Genomic DNA, 16,022 nt, shown 5'->3' with positions numbered 1-16,022 from the left:
GTTTGAGCTTATTTTATGCAACGTGGCATGCAAGTTATTTCGGTTTTCTTTTTTCTTTTTTTTAATAATTAGCGCTCGTGCTTATTAATCGAATCCAACGAACACCTTTTTTTTCCCTTAAAAATAAAAAAAAAACATTTAAAATTTTGAATAGATTGCTCTGTTTCCAATTAAAAGAGAAACAAATTTAGAAATAAATTTTTAGTAATGTTCATTTACTCCATATATTTTAATTTAAGTGTCTATTTAATTTTTATATTTTAAAAAATATTTAAAACATCATTGCTGTTAAATATGTTACACTATTATTATTACTTTTTCTTTTTTTACAATAATACCCTTACTTTTTTATAAAATACCTATCAGTAAAATTGTTTCAAGGATATTAAATATTATTATAAGTTGATTGATATTAGTTTATTTATAAATAAAATAGTAGTAAGATTGTTGTATGAGTACGAAAATTATTAGTTTTTTATACTAAGATTTATTGATTAATATGCTAATAAATAATTATTGATTAATTTGTTAATTAAAATTTTACAAATAAATTAATTAATGTCAACAATATTATTGCAACGATATTATTGTAAAAACAAAGAAAAAAATAAGGATAAAAGTATAATATATTTAACTACAAAGATACTTTGGGGTATTTTCTACAATATAAAAATTAAGCGAGCACTTAAATGAAAATATAAGGGCTCAACAAATATTTAGCCTAAATTTTTTATATTATTTGGGAATTTATTTTAAGTTTTTGTTGGTGATAAGTGGATTGAAGTCAATTTACTTGTATGAAAAGAATCTAACTTGTTTTTCAGTGTAATCTAAATCATTGATTAGCCATAATTTTACATTAGTCATGGGATAAGTGGATTGAAGTCAATTTACTTGTATGAAAAGAATCTAACTTGTTTTTCAGTGTAATGTTCATTTCTTTCTTATAGTTTAATTTAAGTATCTATTTAATTTTTATATTTTAAAAAATATTTTAAAACATCATTTCTGTTAAATATGTTGCACTATTATTATTACTTTTTCTTTTTTTACAATAATACCCTTACTTTTTTATAAAATAGCTATCAGTAAAATTGTTTTAAGGATATTGAATATTATTATAAGTTAATTGATATTAGTTTATTTATAAATAAAATAGCAGCATGATTGTTGTACGGGTACGAAAATTATTAGTTTTTTATACTAAGATTTATTGATTAATATGCCAATACATAATTTATTGATTAATTTGTTAATTAAACTTTTACAAATAAATTAATTAATGTCAACAATATTATTGCAACGATATTATTGTAAAAGCAAAGAAAAAACAAGGGTAAAAATATAATATATTTAACTACAAAGATACTTTGGGGTATTTTCTAAAATATAAAAATTAAAAGAGCACTTAAATGAAAATATAAGGACTCAACAAATATTTATCCTAAATTTTTTATATATTTAGGAATTTATTTTAAGGTTTTGTTGGTGATAAGTGGGTTGAAGTCAATTTACTTTTATGAAAAGAATCTAATTTGTTCTTCAGTGTAATCTAAATCATTGATTAGCCATAATTTTGCATTAGTCATGGGATATGATAAATGCAAATAGAGTCATCTGATGCCAAAAAAGATTTATAGGAGGATCTGCCTTATAAAATGTTACTAATACAATTATTAATCAACATATATATGGTAAATAACGATATTTTTAAATTATCAACAGTATTAGGTCATCAATTACTGTGGTATCATTGCGCTTGGTAAAATAAAATGTAAATATTAACCTATCTTATCATTAACTGTATGTTAATGATTTTTGGTAGTATCGTGTGCTTGGTAATTTGGCATACATTGGGGGGGTTATCAAAAGCTGATCAGAATCCCTGCCATGCCTACGGCCCACCGGGTACGAGTCTTTTTTAAATCTTCATTTGAACGGATTGCCGCCAGCCCGCCACCGAGTCACCTCTTTTCCCATTCTCCTTTCTCCATGTTGTCACCCTATGGCTAATTTTTATTTGAAACCTTTAACATACCAGGTCAGCATGTCTTACAATCTAAGCCGTTTGATTTGGCCTTGCATCGGCGGAACATTACCCAGATGGATTGAGTTTGTGCAGATCTTTCTACAATCTATATCTACTCTACATATAAAATGATGCCAAGGGGCTGGCTATTTCTAGCATCTTTGCAGCTCAACAAAAATACTCAGTTTCAGATTGAAATTCATACGGATTGCCATCATCGTGATATATCTACCAAAATCTATTAGCTAGTGTATCATATCAGGTGAAAACCACAACCAAACAGTTTTTGGGGTGTATTTCTTCTAAGCTTATTTCCTGCCACATACAAGGGTGAAGAACACAACTCAATCAAAATGGCCAAAATTTAACATCATGCGTTGCAGCATAAAACATAAAGAACACCGAATTTCGCTGTCAATATATTGATTGATAGATAGCACTCAATTCTTTTATACTTATTCCGCATAAACACAAAAATCTGCGTATGCAAGTACAATCTCATTCGCTGCAACCATGCAAAAATTTACCTCAAAGTTGCAGTGATGACATCAAACATGACTGATAAGGATATAGAACTCCCTGATAGATATAGCCACTATAGGAAATACAGGATATATGGGAAAAGAAACAAATTCTACTTCGATTGCCAAGGAGTATCGCCATAGTAGTATGCAGTGCCAACCATAAGTCCCACTGTAGCACCTTGGACAACCACCCTAGCTCTCATTAAGAGCTGACCCAGATGAGAATTGCCTTGCCTGAAACTAATTAAGCCAGCTGTGAGCACTCCTGCTGTCATGAGCGCACCTGTGGTACACATACGTCAAACAAAACTTAGAATGGGTAAAAACCACTACTCAATAAGAGCAGATCTAACAGTCTTAGACTCTTGATAAATGGAAGGGAAAGTACACCAACAATCTCCAAGTTTAATGCAGTTCAAATGCTTACAATTAGAAGTTAATTGTAACATCACCTATGAATCGAACAAAGTCTAGACTAGACCCAGGGGTTTAGCTCAAACTAACAGAGTGCTCCAAGACGAATTGATCATTACATTAAATCCCTAAAAGTGGCAAAGAAGATTTCTGCATTTTTACATAAATAGCCTGCCGTTTCTCTTCAAATAGAATTTCTTCAGTCTAGTCCCTATTTTTAACCTACAAAATTTAGCTAGTAAGGCACAAATTATTTGACAAATCCAGAACTAAGAAAAGAAAACATATCGGGGTGATTTTATGAATATCAAATATATATTTTTTAAAAAAAAAACCATTTACTAAATGCCCAAATCCCAGATATATCAAATAAAATCCATTCCAAATGCAGAAACTAAGAAATAAAATAAATAAATAAAAATAATAACAAAAAAGTGAAAGAAGAAAAATACGGAAAATAGATACCGATGGGAACAAGAGGGTTCCGAACACGCTTCTTCTTCTCCGAAAAATCTTCTAGAGTGGGCTCCACAGTACCTATCTTATCCATTTATTTGATTGTTCGCAGGTTATGTTGTTCTGTGAAACGAAGAAAAAATGGTTCAATTTCGCGAGGAGCTGAAGAAGAAGAGGCAGCAGAAGAAGAAACGTGTTCGGCTTCGGCCTGTGAAAGAGAGAGCGCGACAAGTTGGCGAGGTTGGGATTTTATAGTCACGGGTCATGGGTTGGGCCCCGATCACATTTTGTGGGCTTTTCTATTAATCGTTCTTGTTAGAGGTTTGTAAATCCTATTTAACCGATTCCTTTAGTTATCGTCGATGTGGTAGACTCGTTGACATAAATTGAAAAAAAAAACACCAAGGAAAAGAACAAGGTAAATTAAATAAGAAGTAGTGATGGATATAGAAAAATAATTTATCAGAGACTAAATTAAATAACAACAAAATATAAAAATTAAAATTTGAATATATAAAATTTTTTATACAACATTTACAATTGTTCTCTACGCGATTTCATATTCTGAAAACGTTGTGCAATAGATTTATTATCAACACTATTAAATACATCTTTTTACATAAACAATCAAATTATTATTTATCTATTCATCTCCCATCCGATTGCGAAGTTCATTCTTCACAAATTTCATTGCTGAAAAATATTCTCTCTTATGTGGTTGTAGAAACTGAAATAACGAAGCTATTTGATAATCTGACAGGGATTATTTAAAAATTTATTAAATTTTTTTTAAATAAAAAAGAGTTTTTTTTTTTTTTTCAAGTGGGGGCTTGAGCCCCCACTAGTCCTACACTACATCCGCCTCTGATAAGAAGGTATAATAATAATAAGCGCCTGGTTATGTTAGAATCACTTTACCGTAAAGTACTTTTTCATAATAACACAACCAAAGTTATAATATAGTTTTTATTATTTATCACTTTGCGTGTGTGGCTATGATCATGCCATACCTTAGAGTAACTCCAAAATAGCCATGACCTAATAATAATAATACCAACAGAAACAAAAGGATTCCACCTCCATAGTGGCACCTATCTTCTCCAATTTTTATGTGATTAGTTACTTATGAGAACTGAGCAAATGGATAATATTTCATAATTTCATATCTTCAATCTCAACCCGACCAATTTTCGAGATTCATATAATTAATTATGAGTCTCATATACTTAAAAAGCTCTAAATTAATGCAAAACCAATACAAACCCCTTGTTTAGATGAGAAGTGATAAAGTCAATTAACTAACAATTACATATTCTTACTGTAAGCACCATCAAATTTGATTATGTACATGCCATGTGTCAGTAAAGACACTAGAGATTTAGTAAGAACACTATAAATTTATGGACTTTGAATGTGCGTAATACAACTGATAAATAAGTGGGAGAGATCATAGCTAACTGGAAATAAAAAGAACCACTGGGATAAGATTTAGGGGATCTAATCTCTTCTATAGGAAACTATTTACTAACAAAAATATTGAAAAACTTAAAAAAAAAAGATTCATAATTAAATTCCAAAAGGGGAATAAATAAATTATTTCCCATGAATAGAAAGACAAATATTCTCTGGACTAATTAAAGATTATATTCTCTTGAAGTTTTTTGTATTTTTTGAACAACTAAAGAGTGACTTGAGCAGTTTCAAGTTTTATCTGAAAGTGAACTTTCTCCTTTCTCGTTTTTCCTTGAAAAACAGAATGAGAGCTTATGAGTGGGTCGCCATGACTCTTCAAACTCACTCACCAAGTGTTGGGTGCTTTTAAGGGGTCTTAAGGCTAAGTCTTTCTTAGCTTTAGATCTTTCTTCCAGTTTATTTATTCTCAGTGACTTGTCAAAAGAAAAAAGCTTAAGTTCGTTTGGAGAGGTGGAGTGAATAAGCAGTTAGATAGGTTGAAGGTGCAGATGGACACAGAAGAGCTGATAAAGAAGTGTAAAGCAATATCACTGGATGGAGACAAAAGAGGGAAAGTAACCCTAAGAAGTAAAATGAAGGAAAAAGGGGAAAAGATCCTTGCGGGATGCTTGGTTGGAAAAGTGTTGCTAAATAAAGAAGTGAAAAAAAAAAGTTTTAAAGTTGCTCTGCTCCCTGTATGGAAAACGATGAAGGATGTTAAAATCGAAGAGCTAGGGGAAAATGTTTTCATTTTTTAATTTGGAAGCGAAGCTGATAAGCGGAAAATTTTTGCAGGGGGTCCGTGGCATTTTGATAAAGCTTTAATTGTATTAACCGAGCCAGCGGGTATATGAGAGATAACAAAACAAACTTTTACTCATGTTTCATTTTGGGTTCAAATACTCAATGTACCCATTATGTGCATGAACAAGGAGACAATACGGGAACTGGGTGAAGCCATTGGAAGGGTGGAAGAGGTGGCCACAGATATTACAGGAGCATGTTTTGGCAAATATATTAGGCTTCGCATTTCGGTGGACATTACCAAACCACTGATAAAAGCTCTATATCTGAAGCAGGAAGAGGATGAAGACAAAATGGATAGGGGAGAGGAAGAAGAAGGGGATGATACAACAAAGGAAGGGGGCGAAAAAAAGGATATTACAATGCCGGTAAGGTATGAAAGATTGCCAGATTTTTGTTACGTTTGCGGGCATGTGGGGCATCAATACAGAGAATGCACCAACTATAAACACCAGTGGAGGGAGGAAATGGCATATGGACCATGGATGAAAGCCCCAACAATAACGGAACAAATGAAGCAAAACAGAAGAAAAGAAAATGGTAGAACAGACCAAAGGCAGACCAGTAAAGATTACACAACAACGGGGGTTCAAGGTGAACAGGGGAACCCGAAGACAATTGATGGAGTAATCCAAAAGCCAGGCCAAACGGGTACGGGTCAAGAACCATCATAAGGGGGGGCTTTCCCAAGAATGTCAAATCGAAACAGCAGAATGCAATCAGAGACAACAGGAGAAAATCAGGCAGTGGGAGAAAGTCAAATTGAGGCGGGAAAGGAAAAGCAATTTGAGAAGGAAGCGGAAGGTGAAAAATTAAAAAAGCACCAACAGGAAGAGGACAATAGGCTGAGTATCTTTAGCCCAAAGAAAGGTGCCCCAATAGAAACAAACCCATTATTAAATAACCAAAAAGCACATGCGAAAGAAGGAGGTGGGTCGGGAGCAAGTAGAGCAAAGCAAAAGAGATGCAAATAGAAGCTGCAAGCCAGACACGCAAAAAAATTCACTAGCCACAATAATGGGCTGAAAACATTAAAAAGGTCTAGTGAGGAAATCCTTTGGGACAGTCCCGAAACAAAAAGAAAAAAGATGGAGAGCCCAATGAAAGCAGTAATATCAGCATCTCCAAAGGCTAAATGCAGATTGATGCTAGAGGTGCAGAGCAATGAAAGAAATGGAGCTGATGAAATGTTCATGGGAGAATCAACGGCGGAGGCTGGCTACCAGCCCCGCCGACAACAATGAAGATAATCAGCTGGAACGTTCGGGGATTGGGGAATGACCGGACGTTCCGAGAAGCTCAAAAAATTCTCCGCTTGCATAGACCGCAGATGATGTTTCTTTCTGAGACAAAGCTGAAGTCTAAGCAAATGGTGGATAAAGGTAAGAAACTTAATTTTGCCAATTGTTTTACTGTCGATAGAAGTGGCCTAGGAGGTGGTTTGGCTTTGCTTTGGAATGATGAAATTATTGTGGATATTAAATCATATAGCAAGCACCACATTAATGCTGTTGTTCATACTGAAAATTGTTGTTATTGGAGGTGTACGGGTATATATGGCCACCCTGAAACAGATTAAAAGCACCATACATGGATGCTGTTGCAAAGATTAGCAGGACTCTTCTCACTGCCCTGGCTTTGTTTCGGGGATTTTAATGAAATCCTACATCTAAGTGAGAAAACAGGGAACAATAGGAGTGTTTTAGCAGTAAATGAATTCATGGAAGCTCTTAACTTTTGTGGCTTAAATGACTTAGGCTACAAAGGATACCCTTACACATGGTCAAATAGGCGGTTTGGGTCTCAAATGGTGGAGGAAAGACTGGATAGATTCTTAAGCTGTAAAAATTGGAGAAAGGTGTTTCAAGAAAAGGCGGCTATACACTTAACAACATGGACATCAGATCACAACCTAGTGATGATGGACGTAGTGGAAAAAACAAAGGAAGTAAGTATCACAGAAGGTTTTTTACGCGCATCCATTACGAAGACATGTGGAGTCCATATGAGAGGTGTCAAGAGATTGTGAAAAAAGAGTGGATGGACAGTTGTAGATGGGATGGTGAAAACCCTGTAATGCAGTTCAAGGAGAAAACAAGAAGTTCGATGGCGGAATTAAAGATTTGGAGCAAAGCTGAATTTGAAGGAAGGAAAAAGAAGTTAGATAATCTGCTCCAGTAGCTGCAGAGCAAGAGAGAATGTGGGGAACAATATGAGAGTGGGGAAGAAATCAAGAATATCGAAAAATAGATTGATGGAATTCTGTTAGAGGAAGAAATTTATTGGAGACAAAGATCCAGAGCAGTGTGGCTAAAAGAGGGCGATAAAAACACAAAATTCTTCCATTCCAAAGCTTCAGTTAGGAAGAGGAAGAATACAATTGAAGGGATCCTTGACAAAAATGGCAGATGGACAGAAGAGACATAAGGGATTGAAAGGGTTTTCTGTGAGTATTTTGCAGACCTCTTCACCTCAACACATCCAACGGATAGCCAGCTGGAGAAAGCTTTCAAGAACATGCCTCAGAGAGTGACAGAGAATATGAACGAGCAGCTGAACCAAGTGTACACGGAGGAAGAGATTATGTCAGCCTTGAAATAGATGCACCCAACAAAAGCTCCTGGCCTTGATGGTTTACCAGCGGTTTTTTTTCAGAAACACTGGAATGCGGTCAGCGAAGGAGTCATTTCTACATGTCTGCACATCCTCAACGAAGGAGGTAATATTGCCCCTTTAAATCACACTTATATTGCATTAATTCCCAAGTGTGAAAAGCCTAGAAGAGTGGGTGACTTTAGACCTATTAGCTTATGCAATGTCATTTACAGGATAGTAGCGAAGACTATAGCTAATAGGTTAAAAGAAATGTTGCATCTTGTAATATCACATACTCAAAGTGCATTCATCCCAAGCAGACTCATTACAGATAATATAATCATTGGGTATGAGTGTTTGCATAAAATTAGGCTTAGTAAAAGTAAAAAAAAGGGCTGGGTAGCCTTAAAATTAGATGTTAGCAAGGCTTATGATCAGGTAGAGTGGAGGTTTTTAAAGCAAGCAATGGAGGTGCTTGGGTTTTCATCAAATTGGGTAAATCTAATCATGAGATGTATCACCACTCCCTCATTTTCAGTTTTGATAAATGGGGCACCAAAAGGGCTAATTCAACCTCAACGAGGGCTTAGACAAGGCTGCCCTCTATCCCCATACTTATTTATATTGTGTGCAAAGGTCTTTTCAAGTATGATGACTCGAGCTGAGGAAAATAAGCTGATCAAGGGGCTGAGTTTCAGTAAAGAGCTATCAATTAGTCACCTCCTTTTTGCAGATGACAGTCTAATCTTCACAAGAGCCACTTTCGAGGATTGCTCCAACTTGAAGAAAATCTTTGATTGCTATGCTGAAGCATCAGGACAAATTTTCAATTATGAAAAATCCTCCATGTTTTTCAGCGGAAGGACTCAACCGGCACAAATAGCTGCAATCAAAAACTTGTTCCAGCTACAAGTAGTTTCACAACATGAAAAATATCTGGGGTTGCCTTCTATGGTGGGAAGAAAGAAGCTAAATTTTTTTAACAGCATAAAACTCAAAGTGCTAAGTAAAATATCCAATTGGCAGTCAATGATGTTTTCCAGAGGAGGAAAAAAGGTGTTGATAAAAGCTGTTGCGCAGGCAATTCCCGCTTATGCCATGAGCGTTTTTAAGCTACCAGTGGGGCTATGTGAGGATATTCAAAGGGCCATTGTAAGATTTTGGTGGAGATCGAAACAAAACCAGAGGTCCATTCATTGGGCCAAGTGGGAAAGTTTGTGTCAAGCAAAATGCAGAGGTGGTTTGGGGTTCAGGGATTTAACTTGTTTTAATCAAGCACTGGTGGCGAAACAGGGGTGGAGAATCATACAAAACCCCAACTCAATGGTGGCAAAGGTGTTAAAGGCCAGGTACTTCAAAGGTACTGATTTCTTAAGGGCAAATTTGGGATCAAATCCATCGTTCATATGGAGAAGTATTCTGTGGGGGAGGCAAATTATAAATGAGGGGCTGAGATGGAGAATTGGCGATGGGATGAGTGCTCAGATATATCACAGTCGCTGGATCCCAAGACCTAAGACTTTCAAACCTTTCTCTCCTCCAAAGCTACCACTGGAGTCGACAATATCTGAACTTATAGATGTGGAAAATCAATGGAAGGAGCTGCTGATTCAGCAAAGCTTTGTGGAGGAGGATGTACAACAGATTCTTAGAATTCCTCTTCCCAGGAATCCCAGCCCGGATCAACCACTATGGCATTTTGACAAAAGGGGGGAATACACAGTTAAGAGTGAATATCAAGTGGCCCTAAATCAAAAGTTTCCTGATCAGCCAAGCAGTTCAAAGAGGAACCAAACTTCATGGAGCATCATATGGAATGCAGAGCTACCAGAAAAAATAAAAATTTTTATGTGGAGCATGGTCAAAAACCTTCTGCCAACAGCAACCAATTTGTGGAGAAGAAAGGTGTTACAAAGCCCCTGGTGTCAGAGATGTCAAAGAACAGAGGAGACGATGGCTCATACTATTTTTAAATGCAAAGTTGTTCAAAAGATATGGAGCCTTACAGACCATGGGAGTGAAATCAGGGAGGCTAGATGCGAAGATATGGCCAGCATGTTGATAGAAATGGCCAAAAAGAAACGCAAAACTGATATGGAACTGGTATTTGCTTTATGCTGGGTAGTTTGGCACTCAAGGAATCTTCATATTCTCAGGAACAAAATGGAAGATCCCCAGATATCAGTTGCAAGAGCTGAAGCTGTGGTGAATTCATACAAAAAAATCAGGCAGCCTGAGTTACAATCAAATCTGGGAAAGAAAGCCATTAGCAGTCAACAGTGGAAACCACCTCCAGCAGGGCACTTTAAAGTGAATGTAGATGCTGCAGTGTGAGAAGAGCAAGATAAAGAGGGTTTAGGAGTGGTCATAAGGAACTCGGAAGGAAAGTGTGTGGCAGCAGCCATGAAGCCATCGACTTTCAATGGTAGTGTGGCATTTGCTGAAGCTGAAGCTACAAAGCTAGGATTGGAAATTGCAGAAAGTGCAGGATGCATGCCTTTGATTATAGAGACAGATTCGCAGGAGGTGGTTGATTTAGTTCTTAACAAAAAAAGCACAAGGACTGAAATCTTTTGGATCATTTCTGAAATCCAAGAAAGGATCAAGAGACTGCAACAGGCCAAAATTCAATATGAATCAAGGAATTGTAATGGAGTAGCTCATTCATTAGCTAAAGCAGCTCTAGAACAAGATAGTTTTGTCTCATGGCTGGATAATATTCCAAAACCCTTTTTGTATTTGTCTTCTGAGTTTGAGAAATGAAAGAGACAGTTTCATATCAAAAAAAAAAAAAAAAGAGTGACTTGAGCGTCAAAGTACCTTTTGCAGGTACTAGATTAATGCTTGAAGTAACGACAGCCTGAGAGTAAGGATAGAATCGTCATTTTTAGGTATAGAAGGAAAATTTTTTCCTTCACTTATATTATTAAATTCAAGTTATCTGCCTCATTAGATGGTATCCCACTCCACAAACCTATCATTATTCATTATTTCATTAAGTGTAAAGATTAAAGGTGAAAAGAGTCAATTGATGTTTTGTTTGAGTTTGGATTTTCATATGTAATCCGATGGGCTTTAGGCTTCAGCTCAGATTATTCCAGTATTTTTTTTTTAATTCAAATTTGACCTATGTGAACACCAAAATATCCCCTCAATACAAATTTTGTAATAATAAATAAAGAAGTCATGTATAACAGGATCTTCAATCGTGTACTACATGACCAAGTAATAACTTACCTAAAGAATAATCGATCCATTGGAATAATTACCTTGAGAAATTATCGCATGCAGCAGTCACTGAGTTTTCCTGTCTCTTGTTCAATGTTGGTGATAGTTTTAAGATTTCTTCAAACCAACATAAGTCATGTTACAAAAGTAATGTCCACAGCAAAATAAGTCGTGTAATACATGTCTATTTTCAGTTAAGTAAAATTTGGTAACTTTATGTGTCTTAAAATTATGTTTTTAAAATATTTAAATAACTTTAGAACTTTTATGGGGCATCGGCTGCAGTTACCTCCAAAACATCGTAGTGAGCTGAGTTCAGAGCACAAATGATTTAAGCATTTTTGGAGGCACTGCTTTAACTCCGTGATCTTTTGGGAAAGTGGGAAGCAGTGTTTCCAAATATAGATTATGACATTTTAAGGTGATTATGTAATGTTTGTTTCCAGTTTCCAGTTTCCAGTTTCAAGTTTCAACCAGAAATGGCGTTGGCTTGGCAGAACCCAACATCTAGGAATATATATAAAAGGATGCAGTAGCAAAAGAGAATAGGGAGTAAAGTCAATGTTGGTGCCGTTTGCGGCAATGATAGCGGTGGAGTGTGCGGATGTTGGACTAACTCACTGAGTAATGCAGCCATGTCCAAGGGAGTCAATCATTGTGTCTTGGTTGTACATGCAAATGCTATCTCCTCTCTCATCCTTCTCCCTTTTTTCTTTCTTCATTAAGAGGTAGGCCAGGTACTTCTTAAATCAATCTTCAATTTTATTTGGTCCTCACACTTACCCACCCCACGTTTTCAATTTCTTTCTTTGTATGTGTATGTGTAGGACAAGTCACATCTTCTGTCACTAGCCTTTGCTGTTCTCTGTAAAGTCCTTATCGCTAGCCTTGTTGGGTATGTATCACTATCATTTATGCCGTATCATGCTCGTGATACTGGGGCTTTTCTGGTGTGTATGTCTATTTGTGGAGTGGAGGAATTTGGTTAGCTAATACTAAATGGTGATATTTCATTTTTGACAACTTCCCGTTCAGAAAGCAATGTTATATTATTCACAGCAAATCTAATGTATTTGCAGACCAAAATCTACTGGTAATTAAGAAGCACGTGGGATATGGACATTTGCTGTTGAAGGATGCCATGCATTTTCTGCCCGGAAATTAATTAATCGCTCACTCAAACATGGCAAGTTCTATGCTTCTAGCAATATTTCAGCTGCTTTCACTTTTATCTCGTAATGGTATCTATAAGCTATCAATATTATAGAAGCTCGCGGTTTCACCGATATTCATGTATGATTGAGAGAAAAATGCTAAGGATCTTGGGTGGGTTAGGGTTAAAAAATTAATTTCGGCTCAGTTTTTCCCTACATTTCAAAAAGGGAGAAAAAATTAATTTGTTTATTTTGCCTTTCCCTTATCAAGACCATGAATTAATGCAATTTAAATTGATATGTTATTATATGATTATTAAAGTTGATAAATTTTTTTTAAAAAAAATTTAAGAAAGAAACTATAAGAAACAAAATATTATTGATTGTTTAAGGAAAAATCCTAGATAGCTTACTCGTTTACTCTATGAGATTTTTGTTTTTTTTTTTTAAGGATAGTTTTTCTTTATTCTCTCTTGATGAGGTATGTGAAGCTTAAACCTAATATAGATAGCTTGTATTTGATGTTAATTACTAAATATAATTTTGTGCACCTGATTTAGATAATTTTATATGTTTTGTGTCTACGATTAATTAATTATTATAAACTTGGTTATAAATTTGTAAATTAAAATTGTAAGAAACCAGTGACAAAATTTACGCAAAAAATATGTTGAACAATTGTTACTTTGACCATTTTTTAGTAGTAAAATCTATTTTATTTTTGGATTGAGAACTCAAAGGTAACGAGATAGAAATTATGGAAAATCCTCCTCCACACAACAGAACTACAACAATAAAAAAAAGTTACCTAATATGGTAATAATGAGAATTTGATGAGTTCATAAAAACGCGCAAAAAAATCAATGCCGCCCATGAGTTTGGTTTGATTTTGCAATATAGCATCTTAAAGTGATCAAAATATGTCACCTAAGTTGTCTTCTCATTCAACCAACGGACAGAATTTGAACAATTGCCTCAACATATAGGGAGAAAGAGAAACAGCCAGCGAGTGAGTACAGCCATGGGAATGGGAGTGAAGCAGTTAGTGGTGGGATTGGTGCCATATGCTGCAATGGTGGCGGTCCAGTGCGTGCAAGTTGGCATAACAACACTCAGTAAAGCAGCAATATCTCAAGGAGCCACTCCCCTTATCTTGGCAGTCTACGCAGATGCTATTGCCTCTCTCATACTCCTCCCTCTTTCTTTCTTCCTAAACAGGTAGTTATCTAATTGATCTCCTTGTTCTTGATAAATCAACAAAGGCCTGATCCATATTTTTTTCCCCCTTCTATCAAAAAGATAATGACTGTGGTTGCTTTGTTAATTATTTCACATATGTAGGAAAAATAGGCCTCCCCTGACCTTTGCTTTACTCTGTAAAGTCTTCATCCTTAGCCTTATCGGGTATGTGTTTTCAAATTTGCATATCACAGTGGGCTTTTGCAGCTTGCTTGCTTTCTATTGAGAGGAATTCAGGAATTTGGGTGATATTTGCAGGATCACTTTGATGCAGATCTGTGTATACACTGGTGTCAGCTTCAGCTCTCCTACTCTTGCTTCTGCTACAAACAACTTAATCCCAGCTTTTACTTTCCTGCTTGCTGTCATCTTTAGGTTCTTCTTCTTCTTCTTCTTCTTCTTCTTCTTCTTCTTCTTCTTCTTCTTTATTTTTGTTGTTGTTGTTGTTGTTGTTGTTGTTTTTTATTTTTTAATAATATTATTATCATCATCTTAAACGCTATGAGTGTTTGCATATTTGCCAGTTAACTTTCTTTTGATAATTTATAGGATGGAAAAAGTGGATTTAAGGAGTTTAATAAGCCAGATTAAGATCATTGGCACTCTGGTGTCAATAGCAGGAGCATTCATTATAACTCTATACAAGGGTCCTTCGATCGTCGCCTTGTTATTTGAACACCAACCAAAACCTCAACCACCTACAAGTTTTACTTTGTTGGCCACAACAGATAATTGGGCCATAGGGGGCATCCTCCTATCAATTGCTTCTTTTTCTATTGCTGCAGGGAACATTTTTCAGGTGAATAAATGAATATGTGTGTTATAATAATTTAAAGTTAAAGAAACAGCTGTTCTTTTTTTTTTTTTTTCTCTTGAGAATATAATTCATTGAATGGAACTACCATTAATTTGTTCATCTTTCATTTTGAACAATGAAGGCGGCGATTCTTAAAAGCTATCCCTCAGAGGTGACTATAGTCTTCTTCTATATCTTATTTGGCACCATACAGTGTGCAATAGTAGCATTGATAGCAGAGAGAAATCCAGATGCTTGGAGAATAAGGCCTGGTATTGAGCTCATCACCGTCATGCACACAGTAAGCATATATACAATTATTAAATTCCATTTCCTAATTAGATCAAAGAACAAATAAAGCTTAGACAATTTTTTTCCCCCCTGCCAATTTGTTCCAAAGGCAATCTTTGGAGGTTTGATGTTATTTGGTCTAGTAGCATGGTGTTTGCGTAGAAAAGGGCCAGTGTTTGTGGCCATGTTCAATCCTGTGGGGATCTTTATTGCAGCCCTTATGAGCGATATCTTCTTGGGTGATACACTCCATCTTGGAAGGTAACCATCTATCTCTTTTTTCTTTGTGTTTTTTTTTTTTTCAATGTAATTTTATTAGGACGAGTAGGTAAGCATGCCCTTGATACACCATTTGTCCTGGCTGCGCGTAGCGTTATCGGAGCAATCATAATTGTCACTGGGTTTTATGGAGTGATGTGGGCACAATCCAAAGAAGAGGAGAAAATTCAAGCAAATACGGATGGTAGGTCTCAATTATTATCACATTCACGTGAGACTCCTTTCCTAGAAGACTACGCACAAATATAAATATAAGGCTAATGCTAAGTTGCATGCACGTAACTTAAGAAATCCTAAATATAATGCAAAAGGTTGGCTTTATGATATTTATCCTATACCAGCACTCAATCATTTTGTACCAGCACTCAATTATTTACATTTTGCACCCGCACTCAATTATTTATTGTGTTCGTTTACTAAGGGATGAGTTTATTCATTCTCATTAAATATCTCTCAACACTTATTTCTAAAAATAAATTTATTATTAAAATTTTAAAATTACCCTTTATTAATCTGCTTCTCTCTCTATCTTATAATTGCATATTCCCTTTCTACTCTCATATTCGATAAACTAAGCACTTAATTTCACACTCTTTTGAGTTTATATTTTTTTGTCTTTCTTGGTATATCATGATCTCTATTTTTTACTTTTTGTATATAAGAATTTTTTTTCTTGATATTCATTAGCTTTTTTGTTTAATAAAAATTAATTTTTTAATACTCAATAACTTTCATGGTTGATAAAAATTTGTTGATATTCA

General features: G+C 35.2%; 2 protein-coding genes across 4 annotated transcripts; one reads left to right on the top strand and one right to left on the bottom strand.

The window, feature by feature from the left end:
• Window positions 1–2,435: 2,435 nt before the first annotated feature.
• LOC102609757 (RING-H2 finger protein ATL48) lies at window positions 2,436–3,658 on the bottom strand. Its single transcript, XM_006476680.4, has 2 exons — window positions 3,433–3,658; window positions 2,436–2,836 (listed from the first exon to the last, which is right to left on the bottom strand). Exons 1-2 carry the CDS (start codon window positions 3,515–3,517, stop codon window positions 2,664–2,666), a joined length of 258 nt encoding a protein of 85 aa, XP_006476743.1. The 5' UTR covers window positions 3,518–3,658; the 3' UTR covers window positions 2,436–2,663.
• A 9,736-nt stretch (window positions 3,659–13,394) lies between these two features.
• LOC102609295 (WAT1-related protein At5g40240-like) lies at window positions 13,395–15,773 on the top strand. 3 transcript variants are annotated; one of them, XM_052435869.1, is made up of 8 exons: window positions 13,395–13,874; window positions 13,998–14,060; window positions 14,154–14,270; window positions 14,445–14,694; window positions 14,834–14,992; window positions 15,092–15,243; window positions 15,354–15,516; window positions 15,565–15,773. In XM_052435869.1, the coding sequence occupies exons 1-7, from the start codon at window positions 13,678–13,680 to the stop codon at window positions 15,508–15,510; spliced, it is 1,095 nt and encodes a 364-aa protein (XP_052291829.1). In that variant the 5' UTR covers window positions 13,395–13,677; the 3' UTR covers window positions 15,511–15,516; window positions 15,565–15,773. The 3 variants fall into 3 exon arrangements, with proteins under 3 accessions (XP_052291829.1, XP_006476741.2, XP_006476742.2); XM_006476678.4 differs by having other exon boundaries at window positions 15,354–15,773; XM_006476679.4 differs by lacking the exon at window positions 13,998–14,060 and having other exon boundaries at window positions 13,414–13,874; window positions 15,354–15,773.
• The last annotated feature ends 249 nt before the right edge of the window (window positions 15,774–16,022 follow it).

Source organism: Citrus sinensis, chromosome 3, assembly GCF_022201045.2.
Source record: "Citrus sinensis cultivar Valencia sweet orange chromosome 3, DVS_A1.0, whole genome shotgun sequence".
Taxonomy (NCBI): domain Eukaryota; kingdom Viridiplantae; phylum Streptophyta; class Magnoliopsida; order Sapindales; family Rutaceae; genus Citrus; species Citrus sinensis.
Note: the sequence above shows the minus strand (reverse complement) of the source record. Positions and strands in the feature narration are given on the sequence as shown.